This window comes from Oncorhynchus masou, chromosome 9, assembly GCF_036934945.1.
Source record: "Oncorhynchus masou masou isolate Uvic2021 chromosome 9, UVic_Omas_1.1, whole genome shotgun sequence".
NCBI lineage: Eukaryota > Metazoa > Chordata > Actinopteri > Salmoniformes > Salmonidae > Oncorhynchus > Oncorhynchus masou.
Genome location: NC_088220.1, coordinates 42,502,946 through 42,528,478, shown reverse-complemented (window position 1 = coordinate 42,528,478; position 25,533 = coordinate 42,502,946). Strand labels below are relative to the sequence as shown.

At 42.3% G+C, this 25,533-nt stretch overlaps 1 protein-coding gene across 1 annotated transcript; it reads left to right on the top strand.

Annotated features, from left to right (window-relative positions):
- Positions 1-514: 514 nt before the first annotated feature.
- Positions 515-16,084, top strand: LOC135546000 (cullin-4B-like). Its single transcript, XM_064974054.1, has 21 exons — positions 515-598; positions 991-1,410; positions 1,751-1,866; positions 2,380-2,483; positions 3,231-3,300; positions 3,440-3,513; positions 3,636-3,798; positions 4,230-4,319; positions 4,847-4,929; positions 5,160-5,227; positions 5,392-5,510; positions 5,924-6,116; positions 6,404-6,508; positions 6,669-6,779; positions 7,124-7,209; positions 7,418-7,516; positions 7,930-8,043; positions 9,507-9,612; positions 11,463-11,635; positions 12,322-12,474; positions 14,815-16,084. Exons 1-21 carry the CDS (start codon positions 580-582, stop codon positions 14,908-14,910), a joined length of 2,562 nt encoding a protein of 853 aa, XP_064830126.1. The 5' UTR covers positions 515-579; the 3' UTR covers positions 14,911-16,084.
- The last annotated feature ends 9,449 nt before the right edge of the window (positions 16,085-25,533 follow it).

The window sequence follows — 25,533 nt, the reverse complement described above, 5'->3', positions numbered from 1 at the left end:
ATATCACTAGCTCGTGCTTGGCCCAGCCCACCTCCTTGCTTGTTCTGCCCACTATGACTCATTTGTTCCGATGAGAAACGACAGGTGGTGGTTTATCTTGATTTAGTTATAAAAATCTTTAATTCAGTTTTTGTTTAAATTCGTTAGATTTGTTTCGAAGCGGATTAGGAGAATGCACGTAACAGTTTAGGGAAATAGTTAGGTTTAGCTAAAATGCTAAACATGTCAACTTCTGTCGTTAATTTGACAAAAGCTGAATCCCTTCTAGCCATGATCCCCGAACCGAAGATCCATAATATTTACGATGTGTCATTCCGTCCCCTCTTCCTTCTATCCTTTCAATACGTTGAAAATATACCATAAACGTTAGACAGTAAAACATAGCTGGGTGCATTAAAACATGATCAGACCATGACATAAATAAATCGGTGTTTTGAGAGATTCTACGACACCGTGATGAATTTACACCGTCTCTGGCGCCATCTCGCGGAAAATGACAGTAAGCAGCTAAAGAAGCTTGCTAACTAGCAGAGGCACTTTTGCAGCAGGAACGTTGGGTAAATGTACTTCCGGTAGGTCATGGAATCGCTTGTAGAAGGTACGTTTTGATACTGAACTTTTCAGTTGTGATTTTATTTCCATTTACCACATTACATATTTCGCCCAGAAATAACATACTTTATTTGTTGCTGATAAAACTAAGTACTGCTTTACAACGTGGATATTCGAGAGAGGCCAAGGCAAGAGGAAGCAGTAATCAACCATCTTTATTCTGCTAGCAGCAACCATAACAAGAAAAGAGAGGATTTTAGTGTGGCTGTAGTTTGCAATTTAATGTATGTTTCTTAGCTACTTGTTTAAAAGACCGGATTCGTATTTTGGAATATAGCAAGATAAAGCTTGGAAACACGACTCGTTCACCCACGGCACACCTGGAGGTTTATGATTAGTAGACTGGCTATATTATATATTTTTTCATGTTTCCAACAGGTTTACCTTCCCCTAATCCCCCACCGCCAACCCAAGAGGCTAGACCAGCAGCTTCAGATGTAAATAACGACAGCAGTAGTATCACGAATTCGAAGAAGAGGAAAATAAACCGTTCTGAGAGGGAAGACATTGATTCAATATCGTCGTCTCCTAAAACCCACAATTCCTCTTCGTCCTCCACTTCGCAACAAATCCAGAAGAAGTTAAGGTTCGAAGATTCCGTAGACTTCATAGGACTGGATGTGAAAATGGCTGAGGAGTCGTCATCTGCATCGTGTTCTTCAAACAAAACCAAAACAGTTTTTTTGGCTGGGGTTGTTGGGCATCATGCAAACGGGCTGACGAAAACTGCAGGCTCCACTACCTTCTCCAGCAGCAAACCTGGAGCTGCAAAGAAACTAGTCATCAAGAACTTTAAAGGTAGTATATTCAAAACGTTCAATTGTTGTGTGCTGTATTCACATTAGTCCCTTCTAGTGAAAGTTTCTACTACATTTTAGGCAAAGTAATTAGCACAATTTATCAGCTTTAGTCTGGCTAATCTAGCTATGCAAGTTTGAAGTGAATATGTGAGTCAGTAAAATCCACAATGATACACTATTCAAATGACTGACATTGATGCAGCTCATTTGTCTGGATATTGTTATAGTTAGATATGTTGTCTTAAACTAATTATGTTTTAAATTAACTGTAGTACAGTTGAAAGGACACAACAGAAAATGACCGTTCTCACACGGTTTCCCGCAAATTTTCTTCACAGAAAAGCCCAAATTGCCTGAGAACTACACACACGAGACCTGGCAAAAACTAAAGGAGGCGGTCGAGGCCATTCAAAACAGCACTTCAATCAAGTACAATCTTGAGGAACTCTACCAGGTACCAGAAAATTCTGCACCTGCCTCATTTCCTTTCAGAACAGTCCTAGGTCATGTTCGTTCGGCACCAAATTGAAGAAAACAGACTGAAAAAATAATTGCCTATTTTCCGTTGCTAAATATTTTATGCTTTGTGCCCTGATGAATACGACTCTGTGGTTGTGGTTATTATTATGATTGGCCACAGATGGGAAGTCTTCATCCTCCCCTGTGAGTTTCATGACCTTGGCTTCTTATTCAAGCCCTGTGATTTAGCAGTCGGTAAGCCAAACACAGTCCGAACAAACAATCTCTCTTTTTTTTTTCACCATGTCTTTCGGCCAGTATCTTGTGAAAGAGCTTGACAATAATTCACGTGATATGTCTGCACTATTTATTAGCTGTGTTTGGTTATGGGCTTTTTAGATTATATGACGTGAGTGTAGTCTTCTGTAGGGTATGACATGCATAGATAATCAATGTTTTAGCCCTAAAATGCAATAAACTTGATAGTGCTTATCTTTCTGTTGTTTAGGCTGTCGAGAACCTCTGCTCCCATAAGATATCTGCCAGGCTCTACAAACAGCTACGGGTGGTTTGTGAAGACCACATCAAGGCACAAATCGATCAATTCAGAGAATATCCTTTTCTGTGTGGAAACAGGTGGTCCTAAAAAGATAACATGTTTAATACACTTCAATATATGTTTTCGATGTTGTTCCGTCCTTGATCACTCAATGTAGGCTATTATCATAAGTCAAATTATTTTGTGTTTGAACTACAGGAACTCAAGTCATGTCCTTAATGTTTGATATTGAATGCATTTAAAAAAAAAAAAAACTTTTTAAAACTTTTTTATATACATTCATTTTGGTTGGTATTTTCTCCCCAATTTCGATCTTGTCTCTTCGCTGCAACTCCCCAACAGGCTCAGGAGTTGAAGGTCAAGTCACGCGCCCTCCGAAACATGACCCTCCTAACTGTGCTTCTTAACACCTGTCTGCTTTACCCAGGAAGCCAGCTGCACCAGTGTGTTGGAGGAAACGCTGTTCAACTGACAACCGAAGTCAGCCTTTCTTTTACCATTTTATTTAACTTGGCAAGTCGGTTAAGAACAAATTTATATTTACAATCCCGGCCTAACCCGGACAACGTTGTGCCAATTGTGCGCCGTTCTATGGGACTCCTGATCACGGCCAGTTGTGACACCGCCTGGGATCGAACCCGGCTCTCTAGAGATGCCTCAAGCACTGCAGTGCCTTAGACTGCTGCGCCACTCAGGGGGCCCTTGAATGCATGTCTTTTTAATCATATGTACTGAGATGACACAGCTGCAGCTTTGTTGTTATGAATATGTACCTGCTACATCCTTGACTCTATGCTCACGGATGTACTGGACAGTACCCTCTTCCTGAAGAAAATAGACAACTGTTGGCAAGATCACTGCAGACAAATGGTATGTCTTTATGACTCTTGTCTTCGACAGGATATCATTTGATAGGTGTTATTCAATGAATTTACAATGAATATGATTGAGATTATACATGATTTCTTTACTGAAAATGTTTATTTTTTGTAAAATATTTTTTTTACAGATCATGATTAGAAGTATATTTTTGTTCTTGGACCGCACCTATGTTTTACAAAACTCAATGCTCCCATCAATCTGGTGAGTTGCTCTTCCTCAAATAAACATTCTGTGTAGTAAACATTGATAATGCCATCTCTAGCCATATTATGTCAATAGTCTTTGGTTATGGTTATTATTTATATAACCCCTGTTCTCTTCAGGGACATGGGCCTAGAGTTGTTTAGGTTTTACATAATCAGCGACATGAAGGTTCAGAGCAAGACCATCTACGGCATCCTGCTGCTCATCGAGAGGGAGCGCAGCGGCGAGACCATCGACCGCAGCCTGCTCCGGAGCCTACTGAGCATGCTCTCTGACCTGCAGGTATGGCTCTGCCCCTTCACACAGGGCATGGGGAAAAGTCTACTCAGTGGAAATCTTGTTCTATTGGCCTGGTCCAGAATCACCCCGTAGCCCCTATACCCACTAAGCACTTGTGTAGATCTGAAAGGATTGGAATGGTGGTTTATCCTGGACCATGCAATTGGTTCTTTAGCTCCAATTCATTGTACTATTCCACATTCAGTACTCCCATACAGTAATACAAAACATTGCTGTGTCTATGAATTTGTTCTTAATTGACTTGCCTAGTTAAATACAGTGAAATAAATCCAAGTCTGACAAAGCAAGGGGTGTTTGTCCGTTGTTATTTGCAATCAGCAGCACCTGTGTCTGGATTCGAGTTGATGTGATCTCAGCTCCGCCACTTGAGAAATAGCTTTAATGACACCCAATGTTCTCCCCGCTCCTGACAGATTTATCAGGACTCCTTTGAGCAGCGCTTTCTGGAGGAGACTAATCGGCTGTATGCTGCTGAGGGACAGCGACTGATGCAGGAGCGAGAGGTGATTTATCCCTCCAGGAAGCGCAACACCGCTAACTGTCGGAGTCTGACTAGAGGCAGCTTTTCGATAGTCTGGTCCCATATCTGTTTGTACTGTGTAGCCAAAAATGACACTACTGCCGAACTTTGACAATGATCATAGGAGTTGGTAAGAACTGTTATTGCTCTCTTGCCAACTTCTATGATCTTCACATTACAATTATGTTACTGCACTGTTGGCGCTAGAAACAACATTCACTCCACCTGCGATAGCTTCTGCAAATCGAAACTTTGATTTTATTTTACTCAAATGTAATGTTTGGCTATACAGCACAAATCGATCTGAGACCAGGTCTGTTTGCATTTTGAGTGTTGTGTCAACTTAGTTACTGTAGTTACTGCTGGTATAAAAAATAATATTTGAACTACTTTGTTATTTTGGATTGATGTGATATGTGGGATGATTTTACATATACTAGATGTTTGTTTCACCCTGTAAGGATAGGCTGCTGTTTGGCTTCGTATGCCAAATGACTAATGTCTCTTCAGGTCCCAGAGTATCTCCATCACGTCAACAAACGCTTAGAGGAGGAAGCGGACAGAGTCATCACGTATCTAGACCAGAGCACACAGTGAGTATTTCTTTTTTTACTTGATTGGATTGCTTTTAGAATACAAGGGGTTAGCCTTTCAAAAGCCCATGAGTATTGTGGTCCTCTGGTTTAAGTTCTACATTTGACTCAATGAGAATGTTTGATTTGCTGCCTTCTTGGCACTGGTCTCAACAGGATCTACCGGTGTACATATAAAGGATGAAAAGAGAGCGATTGACTCATTTCCTCCCTATTTTTATTTTCTTCAGAAAACCTCTCATTGCCACTGTGGAGAAGCAACTACTGGGTGAACATCTCACTTCAACTCTGCAGAAAGGTATATGTCAGAAACTACCGACTTGACACACTGAGACATTTATTTGCTTACAATCGGGACAATTTAACCATGTAAAAATAGCAATGTTATTGTCATCACATGAGGACATCATATATATATATATATTAGTACCATGAACTAAATTGCTATTTTTCCATCTCCAGGCTTGAATCACCTGCTAGATGAGAACAGAATCCAGGACTTGTGTCTTCTCTATCAGCTTTTCAGTCGTGTGAGAGGGGGCGTGCTGGTTCTCCTACAGCATTGGATCGAGTACATCAAGGTATGATTGAAAAGATCAATGGTCTTTAGGTCAGCAATTCCACCACCGACTCAGTCATTTCCTCTTACTAATTAACATTTTGGAGGTGTGGGGACACATCCTTCCAAGTACAAAACAGTAGAAAAATTGGATCATTCTTTTGTATAGTATAGTGGGGCTCCCAGGTGGTGCAGCGGTGTAAGGCACTGCAACTCAGTGCTTGATGTGTCACTACAGACACCCTAGTTCGATTCCAGGCTGTGTCACAACCGGCCATGATTGGGAGTCCCAAAGGGCAGCTCACAATTGGCCCAGCGTCGTCCAGGTTTGGCCGGTGTAGGCAGTCATTGTATATAAGAATTTGTTCTTTAACTGACCTGCCTAGTTAAAAAAAAAAAAAAGTGTCCCTTGACACCTCTATGAACCTCTCACAGGCCTTTGGAAGTACAATCGTCATTAACCCTGAGAAGGACAAGACCATGGTACAGGAGCTCCTGGACTTCAAGGACAAGGTGGACCACATCATCGACATCTGCTTCATAAAGAACGAGAAGTTTGTCAATGCCATGAAGGAGGCTTTTGAGACTTTCATCAACAAGAGACCAAACAAACCTGCTGAGCTCATAGGTTGGTATTGCATGATGATCATCTTATGAATGTAATCCTGGTTCCATGAAGGAAGGAAACTAGATCTAATGCTATCGCTATGGGAGAAATTATGACACTACTACATAAAATGACAGCAAGAGAGCTCCCCTTTTTCAACATGTCTTCATTCATAATGTTTGTGTGTTATGCTCCTGTCAGTTGAAAGCTACCTTATAAAACTATTAAGCAACACTTATTTTCCAGATTTTCATAAGTGAACTACAAAAAAATGTAAATTAAACAATACAGATGGTTATATTTTGTAGCAAAACACGTGGATTCAAAGCTTAGGGCGGGTAACAAGGAGGCGACGGACGAGGAGCTGGAGAAGATGTTGGACAAGATCATGATCATCTTCCGATTCATTTATGGTAATGTCGTCCCAACGTATTCAGTTATGGTAATAATAGTCCCATATATTCAGTCAACCATCTACTTCCAGGTCCTTTTAACTCTCTCCTCTTAGACTTCTAAGAGACCTGTCAATCTTAGTACTTGAACTTTATATTTCCCTTTTGGATTCTCGAATAGGCAAAGATGTTTTTGAGGCCTTCTACAAGAAAGATCTGGCCAAGAGGTTGCTGGTGGGAAAGAGTGCCTCCGTGGATGCCGAGAAGTCCATGCTGTCGAAACTGAAACATGGTCAGTGTGTTCCCCATCAGACCCGGGTTCAAATAATATACATTTTCTATCAAATGGCTGTGCTTGATTGACTGATCCAATGGAATAGTCCCATAATTGCAACACCAACCCTATCCGTCTGACACTCGAGGCAGGCTCAATCAAACGCTCAAAATAATATAAATATTTCTAATAGTATTGAGCCAACGTCTGCCCCATACAATCATCCACCGCTGTCTACATCAGATCACACCACTGTCATTAGCTACTACTATAAACGATACGAATACAACTCTTACCAAACAACTATGAGGCATCTGATACTGAATGAGACCAGTAGCTCGTAATCTTGGTCCTTTCTTTAGAATGTGGAGCAGCATTCACCAGCAAGCTAGAAGGCATGTTCAAGGACATGGAGCTTTCCAAGGACATCATGATGCAGTTCAAACAGGTACGTACACATGCTTCTGGAATAGGGAAGACCATCAGTCGTGATTTTTCAGTTTTTAGGACAACCATATCAAATACATTACGCAGTCAGCTAAAAATATGTAAGGGGGGAAAAGCTTGTCGTTGTGGCAGTATTTGGACATCAAAATAACTTTGAAATATTAGCTTATGTATTTTTTTTTCCTTCCGTTTTTCTCTATTACATGCAGTGTCAAAACATCCCTGGTAACATTGAGCTGACGGTGAACATCCTCACCATGGGATACTGGCCCACCTACATCCCAATGGAGGTCCATCTGCCCGCAGAGGTTACAAATATCGAACCCTTCGGGCTCTTTTTGTTTTATGACCTGATATGTAATACATTTGGTTGTTATCCCAGATGGCACCCTGTTCCCTTTATAGTGCTGTACTTTTGACCAGGGCCCATAGGACTCAAAAGTAGTACACTATATTGGGAATTGGTTTATTATAAAAAGCCAAAATGTAGATACAATTATTATTTTATTTTTTTATCATTGAAATTACAAAGTCATTTGTGGAATATTAGGTTTCTATATTGTGTAAAATCACTACCTATTGACATGCATTGTATGGAAAATGGTACACTGTTTCTTTAAGAATATCAATTTTTGTGAGTGATGACATCTGAAAAAGCTGTCCCTTTTCTTTCTTTCTTTTTCTCAGTGTTTACTGTTTAACACTTGCTCCTCTTGTCCAGATGGTGCGACTGCAGGAGATTTTCAAGACGTTTTACCTGGGCAAGCACAGCGGCAGGAAGCTACAGTGGCAGTCGACGTTAGGCCATTGTGTTTTAAAAGCTGAATTTAAAGAGGTAGCTACCCATCTATTGAATGATGTTTCACTCATTTACACTGAACAAAAATATAAATCCAACACACAACAATTTCAAAGATTTTAATGAGTTACAGTTCATATAAGGAAACGTGACTGGAAATACAAATATGCATCTGTTGGTCACAGAGACCTTAAGAAAAAGGTAAGGGCGTGGATCAGAAAACCGGTCAGTATCTGGTGTGACCACCATTTTCCTCATGAAGCACGACACATCTCTTCCACATGGAGTTGATCAGGCTGATTGTGGCCTGTGGAATATTGTCCCACTCCTCTTCAATGTCTGTGTGAAGTTGCTGGATATTGGCGGGAACTGGAACACGCTGTCATACACGTTGATCCAGAGTATCCCAAACATGCTCAATCGGTGACATGTCTGAGTATGCAGGCCATGGAAGAACTGAGACATTTTCAGCCTCCAGGAATTGTGTACAGATCCTTGCGACATGGGGCCATGGTGCATTATCATGCTGAAACATGAAGTGATGTCGGATCTCGTCATGGTATCTCTGTGCATTCAAATTGCCATCGATAAAATGTAATTGTGTTCGTTGTCCGTAGCTTATGCCTGCCCATACCATAACCACACGGCCGCCAAGGTTCACAACGTTCAGCAAACCATTCGCCAACCTAACGCCATACGCGTTATCCTCCATCTGCCTAGTACTGTTGAAACCGGGATTCATCTGTGAAGAGCACACTTCTCCAACGTGCAACTGGCCATCAAAGGTGAGCATTTGTCCACTGAAGTCCGTTACGATGCCAAACTGAGGTCAGCTCAAGACCCTGGTGAGGACAATGAGCTGAGCTTCCCTGAGAATGTTTCTGACAGTTTGTGTAGAAATTATTCGGTTGTGCAAACCCACGGTTTCATCAGCTGTCCAGGTGGCTGGTCTCAGACAAACCCGCAGGTGAAAAAGCTGGATGTGGAGGTCCTGGGCAGGCGTGGTTACACATTGCGAACGGTTGGACGTACTGCCAAATTCTCTAAAATGACATTGGAGGCAGCTTATGGTAGAGAAAATAACATTAGGTTATCTGCAAACAGCTCTGGTGGACATTCCTGCAGTCAGCATGCCAATTGCCTGCTCCCTCATCTCACATCTGTGGCATTGTGTTGTGACACAACTGCACATTTTAGTGGCCTTTTATTGCCCTCAGCACAAGGTGCACCTATGTAATGAGCATGCTGTTTAATCAGCTTCTTGATATGCCACACCTGTCAGCTGGATGGATAATCTTGGCAAAGGAGAAATGCTCACTAACAGATGTAAACAAATTTGCACAAGATGTTAGTGAAATAAGAACATTTTATTTCAGCTCATGAAACATGGGACCAACACTCTACATGTTGCCTTTGTTTTTGTTCAGTGTAATATATTTAGGCAGAATTTAATTTTTAACTTTTCGTATCCCTGTTTTGTTTATTTTTTTCCCAAATAGGGCAAAAAAGAGCTTCAGGTTTCCCTGTTTCAGACGCTAGTGCTGCTCATGTTCAACGAAGGAGAGGAATTCACCTTGGAGGAGATCAAGCTAGCTACAGGAATAGGTTTGTATGATCACAATGTAGCATGTTCTGCTGAATGTCTCAGTCATCACACAAATCATACTGGTTCAAAATAGAGCAGTCATCTTGAAGTTGATCAATTTATTTTCAGAGATTTTGCTTAAACAGTAGAAACGATCGATATCATCTTTAGTTTTGATGTGAGAACCACAATCTTTTTACATTTACATTTAAGTCATTTAGCAGACGCTCTTATCCAGAGTGACTTACAAATTGGTGAATTCACCTTCTGACATCCTTTTGGATTGAGTTTGTGTTGACCTAAAGTGGGATGTGCGTGCGTATGTACAGTGCCAATAGAAAGTATTCACACCCCTTGACTTAACAAAATACATTTTTGTTACAGCCTGAATTTAAAATGGATTAAATTGAGATTTTCTGTCGCTGGCCTACACACAATACCCCATAATGTCAAAATTGAATGATTTTTTTTTGAAATTCTTACAAATTAATTAAATGAAAAGCTGAAATGTCTAGCGTCAATAAGTATTCAACCTCTTTGTTATGGCATGCCTACATATGTTCAGGAGTAAAAATGTGCTTAACAAGTCACAAAAGTTGCATGGTCTGTCTGTGTGAAATGTGTTTAACATGATTTTTGAATGACAACCTGATCTCTGTAGCCCACACTTACAATTATCTGTAAGATCACTCAGTTGAGCAGTGAATTTCAAACACCGATTCAACCACAAATACAAGGGTTTTCCAATGTCTCACAAAGAAGGGCAACTATTGGTAGATGGTTAAAAATGTATTTTTAAAAAAAGCTGACATTTTAATTATCTTTTTGCGTATGGTGAAGTTATATGTTACACTTTGGAGGGTGTATCTATACACCCGGTCACTACAAAGATACAGGTGTCTTTCCTAACTCAGTTGCCAGAGAAGAAGGAAACTGCTCAGAGATTTCACCATGAGGCCAATGGTGACTTTAAAACATTTGGAGTTTAATGGCTGTCATAGTAGTAAAAGTGTGAGGATGGATCAACAACATTGTAGTTATTCCACAATACTACCCTAAAACACACAGTGAAAAGAAGGAAGCCTGTACAGAATACAAATCACAAAACATGCACCCTGTTTGTAACAGGGCACGAAAGTAATACTGCTAACAAAAAAATGGAAAAGCAAATTACTTTTTGTCCTGAATAGTCTTATGTTTGGTGCAAATCCAATACAACACATTACTGAATATCACTCTTCATATTTTCAAGCATAGTGGTGGCTGCATCATGTTATGGGTATGCTTGTAATTGTTAAGGGCTGGGGAGTTGTTGTTTTTTTTTTTTTTGGATAAAAAGGAAATGGATTGGAGCTAAGCACAGTCAAAATCCTAGAGGAAACCCTGGTTGTCTGCTTTCCACTAGACATTGGGAGATGAATTTACCTTTCAGCAGAACAATAACCTAAAATACAAGGCCAAATCTACACTGGAGTTGCTTACCAAGAAGAAAGTAAGTGTTCCTGAGCTCGCCAAGTTATTATTTTGACTTAAATCTACTTGAAAATCTATGGCAAGACCTGAAGATGGTCAAAAACCAATTTGACAGAGCTTGAAGAATTGTGCAAATATTGGACAATCCAGAAAGACTAACAGCTGTAATTGCTGCCAAAGGTGCTTCTACAAAGTATTGACTCAGAAGAGTGAATACTTATGTAAATGAGAGATTTCTGTATTTAATTTTCAGTAAATATGCTAAAATATCTAAACACGTTTTCACATTATCATTATGGGGTATTGTAATCCATTTAGAATTTTGGCTGTAACACAACCAAATGTGGAATTTGTAAACGGTATGAATACTTTCTGAAGGCACTGTGTGTATGTGCAGAGGATGGCGAGCTGCGACGGACCCTGCAGTCGTTGGCATGTGGCAAGGCACGGGTCATCCACAAAGTCCCCAAGAGCAAAGACGTGGAGGACGGAGACAAGTTCTCCTGCAACGATGACTTCAAACACAAACTCTTCAGGATCAAGATCAACCAGATCCAGATGAAAGAAACGGTAAATTTGCTCACTCACAGCGGGGTTGTGTTCGTTAGGATAATTGTTTTTTTAAAGGTTTATATTGGACTGCAGTTTTTTTTTTTTTTTGACAGGTTCAGGTAGCCCTGCCTGTTCCAGTTTTGGTGCATTTCAAATATGAATATGAGTGCCAGTCTAGTCTAGTTGTAGCGCTGCTGGCACAGAGCTAGCCAATGCCTCCTAGAGGCAGGTGTTCAAATACCAAGTCTGTCATATATATTTTCCACTTCATCAGTCTCCTCCAATAGTTAGGTTTCCTTTCAATTGGCAACAGGTTTTCATGCAAATATTCTAATATCCACATAAATAACATTTTCCCACCAGAGATGTGTTACCATCAAATTGAGTCGTTGTAGGTAAGTCTGTGCGTGATGACATAGTGCATGTAAAAATAACTTTGGCCGTCAGTCAAGCTGTGTTCCCTCCACATTGGTGTGGCTGACTTCCGCGTTAAGCGAGCAGTGTGATAAGAAGTAGGGCGGCCATGCGGGTTATGTTTTGGGGGGGCCCATGTCGTGATTTTTTTTTATCCAACATTTTACTCGCATAAGAAGGTTGGATGGAAACCTGGTACCGGTTTATTTTTAACGTCTATAAAGCAGGGGAAAAAACTAGGGAAAAGTGAACATTAGCCACTTATTAATTTGGTGAGTTGTCCTTGGTAGGTGGAAGAGCAAGCCAGCACCACGGAACGAGTCTACCAGGACCGGCAGTATCAGATCGACGCCGCCATCGTCCGGATCATGAAGATGAGGAAAACTCTGAGCCATAATCTCTTGGTGTCGGAAGTGTACAACCAACTCAAGTTCCCCGTAAAGGTGAGTAAACGGGGAACAAGCATGTTTGAAACACACGACCTTGTGTGCAGGAAGATAACTATTCACTCGGGTGAGGTTCCCAAACCCTTTGTTGCTAATGTGGTATTTTATTTCTCTTGATGGCCCAAACTGTCCCTCCAAAATATAGTACTTTCGGAAAGTATTCAGACCCTTTGGCTTTTTCCACATTTTGTTAGGTTACAGCCTTATTCTAAAATGGATTAAATAAAAACAATTCATCAATCTACACACAATACACCATAATGACAAAGTGTAAAAACTTATTTTATTTTTTTGCAAATGTATAATCAATAACATCTTATTTACATAAGTATTCAGACCCTTTGCTATGAGACTTGAAATTAAGCTCGGGTGCATCCTATTTCCATTGATCATCTTTGAGATGTTTCTACAACTTCATTGGTCCACCTGTGATTAATTCAATTGATTGGACATGATTTGGAAAGGCACACACCTGTCTCTCTAATGTGCCACAGTTGGCAGTGCATGTCAGAGCAGAAACCAAGCCACGAGGTCGAAGGAATTGTCCATAGAGCTCCGAGACAGGATTGTGTCGAGGCACAGATCTGGGTACGGGTAGCAAAAAAATTCTGCAGCATTGAAGGTCTCCAAGAATGCGGTGGCCTCCATCATTCTTAAATGGAAGAAGTTTGGAACCACCAAGACTCTTCCTAGAGCTGGCTGCCCAGCCTAACTAAGCAATCGGAGGAGAAGGGCCTTTGGGTGGTGACCAAGAACCCAATGGTCACTCTGACATAGCTCAAGAGTCTTCTGTGAAGATGGGAGAGCCTTCCAGAAGGACAACCATTTCTGCAGAACTCCACCCATTAAGCCTTTATGGTAGAATGGCCAGATGGAAGCCACTCCTCAGTAAAAGGCACGTGACAGTCTGCTTAGAGTTTGCCAAAATGCACCTAAAGGACTCTGACCATGAGAAACAAGATTCTATGGTCTGATGAAAACAAGATTGAACACTCTGGCCTGAATGCCAAGCGTCACGTCAGGAGGAAACCTGGCACCATCCCTATGGTGCAGCATGGTGGTGGCAGCATCATACTGTGAATGTTTTTCAGCGGCAGGGACTTGAAGACTAGTAAGGATTGAGTGAAAGATGAACGGAGCAAAGTACAGAGATCCTTGATGAAAACCTGCTCAAGACCTCAGACTGGGGCACAGGTTCACCTTCCAACAGGACAATGACCCTAAGCACACAGTCAAGACAATGCATGAGTGGCTTCGGGATGAGTCCTTGATTGGCCCAGCCAGAGCTGTGCAGCGACGGTCCCCATCCTATCTGACAGAGCAAGAGGATTAGCAGAGAAGAATGAGCGAACTCCCCAAATACAGGTGTGCCAAGCTTGTAGCGTTATACCCAAGAAGACTCAAGGCTGTAATCACTGCCAAGGGTGCTTCAGTGAAAATCTGAGTAAAGGGTTATGTAATTGTTTGGAGAATATATTGGCACGGGTGTTTCTTCTCGGGGGCTTTATCACTTTTATTAAATGGGTTACCAACATATTGAGATAATGAAAATATGTCAATGTTGTTTTGATGAATTTATTCATACTGTTTCATCCTTCCACGACATATTGTCCCAATACAAATCTAGGGTTGCTACTCAAGCCAGCAGTTTGTTCATTGTATCGGTTAGGTTGCCATAGTCGTGAAGCCTTGAGTTCTATATCTGTGGATGCGACCCAATTGTTCGTTGTAAATGATCCGTTGCCAGTTCTTATCCCTTGCTTGCTAGCTAATATTGTCACGTCAAACAGTGCAGCCAGAATAATAGCATATAGTTGCTGCTTTTGTGTTCTAACCAGTTTTATATTGAAATTTCTTTGTCATAAAAATCATGCTAATTCATGATTTCGACTGGCTGAGAAGAGCTGCATGCCTGTCTGTCTCATTCCTACTCCCGACCCGTTCATTACTATGGAACAGCTGGAGGTCAAATTTCAATATTGAAACAATGTTGCAAATATCGGAGAGACGGCAAGGTTTATACAAATCTCTGCTGTTGAAGTCCAAAAGAAATGGGAGATGTCTCGATGCTTCTTACAGTGGAGATCAAGTTTATAAATTACCTAGCTGGGCTGATGAGACAGTGAATTGCTGAATAGGCATTTCAACGTCATAGACTTAGCCGGCGGTAACTTGTGGAATAGACATCAGCTGGAAGACTGTTTTTAATCAATCAGCATCCAGGATTAGACCCATCCGTTGTATTAAGATGCATGGAAACTGTACAAGCACTTCATAGTGGACTGTTCCTTTGAGGTTTCATGTTTTTCTGTTTGCTAACACTCATCTTCTCAACAGCCTGCTGACCTAAAGAAGAGAATAGAGTCTCTCATTGACAGAGATTACATGGAGCGCGACAAGGAAAACCCCAACCAATACAACTATGTGGCTTAAAGAGCGAGGGATGAAGAGGAGGGGGGGGGAAGCAGGTGGTCTAGTCAGGCTGAAGTCTTCTCTGAGCACTCGGTACCTTGGATGTCAGCGTTTCCCTCTTCAACCAAGCGACCGACAACTGAATGGATACTGCTCTGCGGGACTTTGTCAGGGGCCTGTTTTCCTGTGGACTGCATGCCCATTAAAACAAGAATATCGTCCATTCTTTTCTCAGTGCCGCTCAGTGAGTATTGGACTTAGCTACCTTGGACAAGAAGAAAAACAGACAAACCAATGTTGTTCAGTTTTCTTTTGTGTTTTTTTTACAGAGGGGGAAAATAAGTTTCTTTTCAAACGTAGATCTTTGTCCATCGGCGTTCTGCCCCTTGTTTTTTTAAGTCACTACTTTTTACTTTTAATTCACTCTGTACTATCCATGCGCAAATGTTCAAATGCATATCATTACTCTTACCATACTACACTTGGAAGAGAGCGAAACAAATAAACTGAAGCTTGTCTCAATGTTGCATGTGAGACCAATGGATAAACATTCACATTAGGGTTTTCTTTTTCTCTGGTGGATTTCAGTGTCAGATGTGGGCACCTGCAGCCAAGTCATAGCTATTAGTCTCAAACTACTTCTGTTCATCAACAGCAATCAATGAGACGATTAAGTAGCTCAGCGATATTATGAGGAATTGACAGTACGTGCCAAAAATTGAGCACTTTTCTTATAGGGGTTGTAAATGCTGCTAACCAAACACTAACTTTTACAAGTTGTATGTATTTAGTTTTCCGTTTCACTTTTGCCCTGATTGTTTCAATGTTTGCTTTTTGTATATACTAGACTTTACAAATGAATTGACATTTTAAGTGCAAACAAACTTCGACAGTCACCTCGCCTTTAGGTCTTGTTCTTAACTCCTAGAGATGATCTACTACTAAAAGCACAGCGACATCAGTCCCTGTTACCCCTTATGTTTCCAAGTATAATATCTGAATTTACAATTCTATTCTTTGTAAGTCCTCTCTGTAGGGCTTATGGCAGGCCTTGCGTTTGGGCATTAATGGAGTTGTTTGAAATCTCAACAGATAAAAATACTTTGTTGTTTGAGAAATCATGCTTGACTGGACTTTGCCATGTGTCTGAATAAATTGTTTGTTTTCTTGCTTCAGATTAAAGTAATTGTCAGAGTTTCTATCTATTAATTTTCCTAGACATTCTTGCAGTTTCTCTTAATGCAAGGCAAAGTTGACATCCTAATAATGAGATGATGAAATGTCTTGAAGAATCAATAATTATGATTTCTCATCGGGACAGATTTGTCTTGTTTAAATACCATAGAAGATTAATATCAGAATTTTAACACTCCTATTACCTTTCTTTCACTAACCTCAAAGGTGTATTTATATATTTCCCCAAGAGTGAGACAGAGTTTTGCATGCAATATATAATATTGGGTTACCAGCTAGAAATATTTTTTATAAAAAGTATAAGACTAGTGTCCAGCTGAAGCTAACAAGCAACAGGTAACGCAATTCCCCGGGAGGCTAATCCGCAGACAGACACAGACAAGACAACTAAGCCTCGCGCTGTAAACAGGTTGGCCCAGCCCGTTCACCCTTATTCGTAGCATGCTGTCAACCTGTAAGAAAAAAGCTTAACGGACGACAAAACACTGCAGAGCGCTCCTGGGAGGAGCAAGCTTCGCCCAAGTTGGAGTATACTCTACACACTCAACGAAAAACACATATGGAGTCTTCTTCATAGGCGATGTTGTTGCCGGTGATGTCTGGTGAGGACCTGATTTACAACAGGCCTACAAGCCCTCAGTCCAGCCTCTCTCAGCCTATTGCGGACAGTCTGAGCACTGACGGGCAGTTGTTGTTGAGATCCTGTACCTGTCCCGCAGGTGTGATGTTAGGATGTACCGATCCTGTGCAGGTGTTGTTACACATGGTCTTCCACTGTGAAGATGATCAGCTGTCCATCCTATCTCCCTGTAGCGCTGTCTTAGGCTTCTCACAGTACGGACATTGCAATTTATTGCCCTGGCCACATCTGCAGTCCTCATGCCTAAGGCACATTCACACAGATGAGCAGGGACCCTGGACATCTTTCTTTTGGTGTTTTTCAGAGTCAGTAGAAAGGTCTCTTTAGTGTCCTAAGTTTTCATAACTGTGACCTTAATTGCCTACCGTCTGTAAGCTGTTAGTGTCTTAACAACCGTTCCACAGGTGCATGTTCATTAATTGTTTATGGTTCATTTGAACAAGCATGGGAAACTGTTTAAATGAACAATGAACAATGAAGATATCTGAAGTTATTTGGATTTTTACAAATTATCTTTGAAAGACAGGGTCCTGAAAAAGGTATGATTCTTTTCTTGATGAGTTGATATTCAGTACCTGTCAAAAGTTTGGAAACACCGACTCATTCAAGGGTTTTTATTTTTACTCTTTTCTACATTGTAGAATAATAGTGAAGACATCAACACTATGATATAACACATGGAATCATGTAGTAACCAAAAAAAGTGTGAAACAAATCAAAATATATTTTAGATTCTTCAAAGTAGCCACCCTTTGCCTTGATGACTGCTTTGCACACTTGGCATTCTCTCAACCAGCTTCACCTGGAATGCTTTTCCAACAGTCTTGAAGGAGTTCCCACATATGCTGAGCACTTGTTGGCTGCTTTTCCTTCACTCTGCGGTCCAACTCATCCCAAACCATCTCAATTGGTTTGAGGTCGGGTGACTGTGGAGTCCAGGTCTTCTGATGCAGGACTCCATCACTCTCCTTCTTGGTCAAATAGCCCTTACACAGTCTGGAGGTGTGTTGGGTCATTGTCCTGTTGAAAAACAAATTATCCTACTAAGCGCAAACAAGATGGGACGGCGTATCCCTGCCGATTGCTGTGGTAGCCATGCTGGTTAAGTGTGCCTTGAATTCTAAATAAATCACTGACAGTGTCACCAGCAAACTACCTCCACACCATGACTCCTCCTCCTCCATGATTCACGGTGAGAACCACACATGCAGAGATCATTCGTTCACCTACTCTGCGTCTCACAAAGACACAGTGGTTGTGGACTCATCAGACCAAAGGACAGATTTCCACCAGTCTAATGTCCATTGCTCGTGTTTCTTGGCCCAAGAAAGTCTCTTCTTATTGGTGTCCTTTTGTAGTGTTTTTTTTTTTTTTGCAGCAACTTGACCATGAAGGCCTGATTCACAGTCTCCTCTGAACAGTTGAGATGTCTTTTAATTGAACTCGGTGATGCATTTATTTGGGCTGCAATTTCTGAGGTGCAGTTAACTCTAATGAACTTATCCTCTGCAGAAGAGGCAACTCTGGGTCTTCCTTTCTAGTGGCGGTCCTCATGAGAGCCAGTTTCATCATAGACTGCACTTGAAATTTTACGGATTGACTGACCTTCATGTCTTAAAGTAATGATGGACTGTCATTTCCCTTTGCTTATTTGAGCTGTTCTTGGCATAATATGTAATATAATACCAAACCTACCTTATCACAACACAAGTGATTGGCTCAAACGCGTTAAGGAAAGAAATTCCACTAATTAACTTAACAAGACACACCTTTTAATTGAAATGCTTTCCATTTGACTACCTCATGAAGCTGTTTAAGAGTGTGCAAAGCTGTCATCAAGACAAAGGGTGGCTACTTTGAAGAATCTCAAATTTAAAATGTTTTGATTCGTTTAACACCTTTTTTGGTTACTACATGATTCCATGTGTTATTTCATAGTTTTGATGTCTTCACTACAATGTAGAAAATAGTCAAAGAAAAACCCTTGAATGATTAGGTGTGTCCAAACTTTTGACTGGTTCTGTGTATTTATATTCCAGACATCAACAGTGAAGAGGCGGTTCCGGGATGCTGGCCTTCTAGGCAGACTTCCTCTGTCCAGTGTCTGTTCTTTTGCCCATCTTAATCTTTTCTTTTTTTGGCCAGACCGAAATATGGCTTTTTTTTGTAACCCTGCCTTGGAAGGCCAGCATCCCGGAGTTGCCTCTTCACTGTTGACGTTGAGACTGGTGTTTTGTGTGTACTATTTAATGAAGCTGCCAGTTGAGGCATCTGTTTCTCAAACTAGACACACTAATGTACTTGTCCTCTTGCTCATTTGTGCACCGGGGACTCCCACTCCTCTTTCTATTCTGGTTAGAGCCAGTTTACTGTGAAGGGAGTAGTACAAGCATTGTATGAGATCTTCAGTTTCTTCATTTCTGAGAACAAGTATAGATTGATGAGTTTCAGAAGAAAGTTCTTTGTTTCTGGCCATTTTTAGCCTGTAGTCGAACCCACAAATGCTGATGCTCCAGATACTCAACGAGTCTAAAGAAGCACAGTTTTATTGCTTCTTTAATCAGAACAACAGTTTTCAGCTGTGCTGACATAATTGCAAAAGTGTTTTCTAATGATCAATTAGCCTTTTAAAATTATCAACTTGGATTAGCTAACTCAACGTGCCATTGGAACACAGGAGTAATGATTGCTGATAATGGGCCCCTGTACACCTATGTTGATATTCCATAAAAAATCTGCCGTTTCCAGCTACAATAGTCGTTTACAACATTAACCATGTCTATACAGTATTTCTAATCAATTTGGTGTTATTTTAATGGACAAAAATGTGCTTTTCTTTCAAAAACAAGGACATTTCTAAGTGACCCCAAACTTTTAAATGGTAATGTACATAATGTGCATTAAGACGCTTCCAATAGAGTCCCACAGTGGAAGAGTCATAATATCCATAAAATCCTAGTGGTCAAAACAGGGAAATGGTTCCAATTTGTTTTTCCACCATACATTTGTCAGAGGGAAGATTTAGAAACACTTAAAATAAGGGCTGTGTTTCGTGTAGGCTTACCCTGGCATGACGATTCGATAACCATGTAAATCTCTCTCGGACAAGGTAACTTTTATCAAAATATTTGCCTGTATTTACCACCCACAAATTAAATGCTAATTACCTGCTAATGTGGATTTCATAAAGAACTACAAATGCCATAATGATCTGGGTGAGACTACCGAATCGATGCAAATGTAAGAATCTCTGGATTAACTAATGTTAGTTAAATTTAGTAATGAATACATTTTTACATTTCTTTAAATAAACAGTTCTGTGAACAAAACAGGGGGCAGGCAAACGACAGGTCAAGGGCAGGCAGAGGTCAGTAATCCAGGGCAGGGCAAGCAGAATGGTCAAAACCGGGAGAACTGGAAAACAGGAACCAACGAGAAACAGGAGTATGGTAGGCTTGACAAGACGAACTGGCAACAGACAACACAGGTATAAATGCACAGGGGATAATGGGGCAAATGGGCGAGAGACAAGCAACACAGATCAGGGTGTGACACCTTTTTCAGTTTGATATTGACATCATAGCGGTTTGTAGAAAATACATTGCAACTGTGAATGTTCACTTTTCTGTGAAGTCCAGACAACTGATTGTGGATTGCCCATTGGGCCTGGTGGCCTACACCTACCTAACCATTTTCGTTAAAATAGGAAGCCCATCCACAACACACCCCATCCACAGTTGATGATAAGCAGCCTGTTTTTGTTTTAGTGTTAGATTTTGTACGTTTTTTAAAGTATGCTGAGTTGTTTTTAAAAAGGAAGAGGCTACGGATCCGACTTTTCTGGACCATGTTTCTTGGTGGTGCAAATAGGCCTACCCGTGAGAACTTTTTAAAATACGTACCACTTCTTTCCTATTCGTCACGAGTCGACATAAAGATACCATTATTTGGAGTGGTAAGCATGAGCCAAAATTTGCCTCACTTGACAACACACTTGAGTGTATCCTCGCTTATTTTGATGTCAAACTCTCCAGTTACATGCTGCTCATCTGATTCAGTTTTCAGAGAGCTTATGATTTCCTCATCTGATAAACCTCATTTGATAAACCACAACTTCCTGTCTAGTTGGTAGTATTCATTCCCAATATCTTTGGTGTCTGAGATTTGATTGCGCTGCACCACTGACACTCCATCTACTGTATGAACTCTTGGCTACATCAGGATGAGAATCAGAAGCAGGTTCTTCAACTTCAAAAGTGTGTGTGCATTTTACACATTAAGTTGGATAACTTGAAGATCTTCTCAGAGCAGTTGACATTCCCTCATTTAAACTCTACAAGCAATAGGTTTTGTACCTGATCCTCATTTGCATTCTCTGTTTGTCTGCATCTGGGTCTTACCTTCATACCAGATACAATGTCAAATTAACAATGGTTTAATAATCCAACAGGAGCAGGCAATAGACGGGTCAAGGCAGGCAGGGGTCAGTAAACCAGAGGTGGGGTAACGGTACCGGATAGCAGGCAGGCTCAGGGTAGGCAGAGGTCAACAATCCAGAGGTGGGGCAAAGGTACAGGTCGGCAGGCAGGCTCAGGGTAGGCAGAGGTCAACAATCCAGAGGTGGGGCAAAGGTACAGGTCGGCAGGCAGGCAGGCTCAGGGTAGGCAGAGGTCAACAATCCAGAGGTGGGGCAAAGGTACAGGTCGGCAGGCAGGCTCAGGGTAGGCAGAGGTCAACAATCCAGAGGTGGGGCAAAGGTACAGGTCGGCAGGCAGGCTCAGGGTAGGCAGAGGTGAACAATCCAGAGGTGGGGCAAAGGTACAGGTCGGCAGGCAGGCTCAGGTTAGGCAGAGGTGGGGCAAAGGTACAGGTCGGCAGGCAGGCTCAGGGTAGGCAGAGGTCAACAATCCAGAGGTGGGGCAAAGGTACAGGTCGGCAGGCAGGCTCAGGGTAGGCAGAGGTCAACAATCCAGAGGTGGGGCAAAGGTACAGGTCGGCAGGCAGGCAGGCTCAGGGTAGGCAGAGGTCAACAATCCAGAGGTGGGGCAAAGGTACAGGTCGGCAGGCAGGTTCAGGGTAGGCAGAGGTCAACAATCCAGAGGTGGGGCAAAGGTACAGGTCGGCAGGCAGGCTGAAGATAAAGGCAGAGGTCAACAATCCAGAGGTGGGGCAAAGGTACAGGTCGGCAGGCAGGCTCAGGGTAGGCAGAGGTCAACAATCCAGAGGTGGGGCAAAGGTACAGGTCGGCAGGCAGGCTCAGGGTAGGCAGAGGTCAACAATCCAGAGGTGGGGCAAAGGTACAGGTCGACAGGCAGGCTCAGGCGGAATGGTCAGTGGAAGATGGGTGACACCTGGAGGGGGGTGGAGCCAATCGCAACGACAGGTGAAACAGATCAGGGTGTGACATATCGTACTGTTTTCTTGAATTTCACCTTGTTGTCTCTAGCATTAGAATGTATAAATGTGTCACAGTCCGCTTTAAGACTAAATCCATTTTTCAATGGGATGTACTTGAACTTGACATGATTTTGAGTTGCATTGAGAATTGGCCCCCATCTGAAGGTAGGCCAATAGAATCAAAGTGATACCAATTTGCACAGATATCACATGCTAACATTGCTTGTTTACTATTATTTGGTGTTTTATAGAAACACCATGTTTACGTTTCGCTGCATTTCTCCTCCCCACTCAGTGTTTGATTGGTGTTTTTGTATCAATTAGTTTGTTTTGACTGTGTTGCACTGACTTACATTTGTGCTGTCATCCTCATCTCCTATCTCATTACATTACCGTGATTGGGAGTCCCATAGGGCGGCGCACAATTGGCCCAGCATCGTTAGGGTTTGGCCAGGCTAGGCCTCATTGTAAATAAAAATGTGTTCTTAACTGACTTGCCTAGTTAAATAAAAAATAAATATATGGGTGACGGGCTCAAAGGCTAGATCAACTCCAGCTATTCCTTAATCTGATTAACAAGATGTTGAATGTTACCTCTTCTTGTCCCACATATTCCTAAGATTATTTAACACTAGTGACAACTGGTTTTCCAATTGGCCATTGAAAAGTTTTTTTGACAAACCAAAATGGATTTTCGGAAGAAGCATTTCGCTTCCTGAAGTGCCACCGTACACAGCAAAGCCATTGGTTATGTCACACCCTGATCTGTTTCACCTCTCTTTGTGCTTGTCTCCACCCCTCTCCAGGTGTCACTCAGCTTCCCATTATCCCCTGTGTATTTATACCTGTGTTTGCTGTTTGTCTATTGCCAGTTCGTCTTGTCTTTGTCAGGTCTTTCCCGTCTTCCTGCTTCTCTAGTTCTGTTTTCTAGTTTTTCCCGGTTCTGACCATTCTGCCTGCCCTAACGCCAAGCCTGCCTGCCGTCCTGATTCTGACCTGATCACGAGCCTCTGCCTTCCCTTGACCTGCCATTTGCCTGCCCCGTGTTTCTAATAAATAATCTGAGAACTGCACTATCCTCCTCCCATGTCTGTATCTGGGTCATATCCTGAGTCGTGATAGTAAGAACAGGCCATGATTGACCCAGCAGATTCTTACCAGCTACGCCGTGTCCTCCAGAACGCCTACCATCTGGTACGGATCTGGGAAGGGGGTGAGTGGAAGACCGCCTTTAACATGGCTAGCGGGCACAACGAATACCTGGTGATGTAGTTTGGACTGGCCAACGCTCCTGCTGTGTTCCAGGCACTGGTCAATGACGAACCGGGACATGTTGAACCGGTTCGTATTCATCTACCTTGATGACATCCTCGTGTTTTCCCACACAGCTCAAGAACATGTCAGACAAGTCCTCCAGCGTCTTCTGGAGAACCAGCTGTATGTCAAAGTGGAAAAATGCAAATTCCATCACTCCACCATCTGGGCTATATCATAGCTGCAGGCAACATCCAGATGGATCCTGAAAAGGTGAGAGCGGTGGTGGATTGGCCGCAACCCACCTCCAGAGTGCAGCTGCAACACTTCCTGGGGTTTGCCAATTTCTACCAATTTCTACCTTTGTCATTGGTCTCCCCCCATCTGATGGCAACATGGTTATCCTTACCGTGGTGGAACGGTTTTCCAAAGCCGCCCACTTCCCTCTCCCCAAGCCGCCCACATACCTCTCCGCAAGCTACCCTCAGCTAAGGAGGTGGCCCAGCTCATGGTGCAGTACAGCTTCCGGATCCATGGATCCTTAGATCCTTCCGACCCGGGTCCTTAGTTCTCGTCAGTTCTGGAGAGAGTTCTGCATGCTCATTGGGTCGTCGGCCAGCCTTCTCCTCCGGGTTCCACCCTCAGTCTAACGATCAGTCGGAGTGAGCCAATCAAGACCCGGGGATGACTCTTCGCTGCCTGGTCTCCGCCAATCCCACCACCTGGAGCCAGTAGCTTTTGTGGGTAGAGTACGCCCACAACAACCTCCCTTGCTCAGCCACTGGTCTCTCGCCTTTTGAGTGCTCCCTCCGATATCAGCCCCCACTCTTCCCGGAGCAAGAGGATGGTAGGCATACCCTCAGCCCAGATGTTCGTCCACCGTTGTCGCTGTACCTAGAGAAGAGAGCTTGGTCAGCTCTTCTCAAGACCACCTCCAGGTATCGATGCCAAGATAACCTTCACCAGACCCCGGCTCCCCGTTATAGTCTCGGGCAGAGGGTATGGCTGTCCAGTTGGGATCTGCCCCTCCAGGTAGAGTCCCGCAAACTGTCCCCCCTGTTTTATCAGCCCTTTCCCCATCTCCAAGATCCTTAGCCCCTCTGCTGTTTGTCTTCTGTTGCCCCTACCTTCTGTATACATCACACTTTTCATGTGTCTAGGATTAAACCTCTGTCTCACAGCCCTTTGTCACCTGTTTCTCCCGGTTCTGACCATTCTGCTTGCCCTGACCCAGAGCCTGCCTGCTGTCCTGTACCTGCCTGCCCTCGACACGCCCTTTGCCTGCCCCCTGTTTCTAATAAATATGGGACCTGTACTATCCTCCTCCCGTGTCTGCATCTGGGTCCTGTCCTGAGTCATGATAGGTTAGGCACTACAAAAAGGTTTACATCAGCAAGAGCAGAGCATGCCAGGGTTAATGTTTGGGATAGTTTTATTTACACCATCCCAGCAGCCCAAAAAAATGAAGTATATTTTCTTCTAAATAACTTTGCCCTGTGCTTCTCCGAGCATGCATTTCGTATATCCTAGGCCTATAGGCTATGGATCATTTGTTTGAGACAACACTACATAGAGGCACACTTGATATTGCATGCCCAGCATAGAATCAGGGAAGAGGGGCAGCACATACACTACCGTTCAAAAGCTTGGGGTCACTTAGAAATGTCCCTGTTTTTTTTTTTTGTTTAAAGAAAAGCGAAAATAAATTGTGCATTAAAATCACAGTGACGAGGTGACTCCGGGATGCTGGCCTTCCAGGCAGGGTTGCAAAAAAAGCCATATCTCAGACTGGCTGATTAAAATGATTAAGAAGGGCAAAAGGGTACTATTTAATGAAGCTGCCAGTATAGGACTTGTGAGGCGTCTGTTTCTCAAACTTGGCACTCCAATGTACTCAGTTGTGCACTGGGGCCACAGGGTACACAGCGTTGTACGAAATATTAAGTTTCTTTGCAATTTCTTGCATGGAATAGCCTTCTTTTCTGAGAACAAGAATAAACTGAATAGTTTCAGAAGAAAGTTCTTTGTGGCCATTTTGACCCTGTAATCAAATCAGCAAATGCTGATGTTCCAAATATTCAACTAGTCTAAAGGCCAGTTTTATTGATTATTTAATCAGTACAACAGTTTTCAGCTCTGCTAACATACTTGCAAAAGGG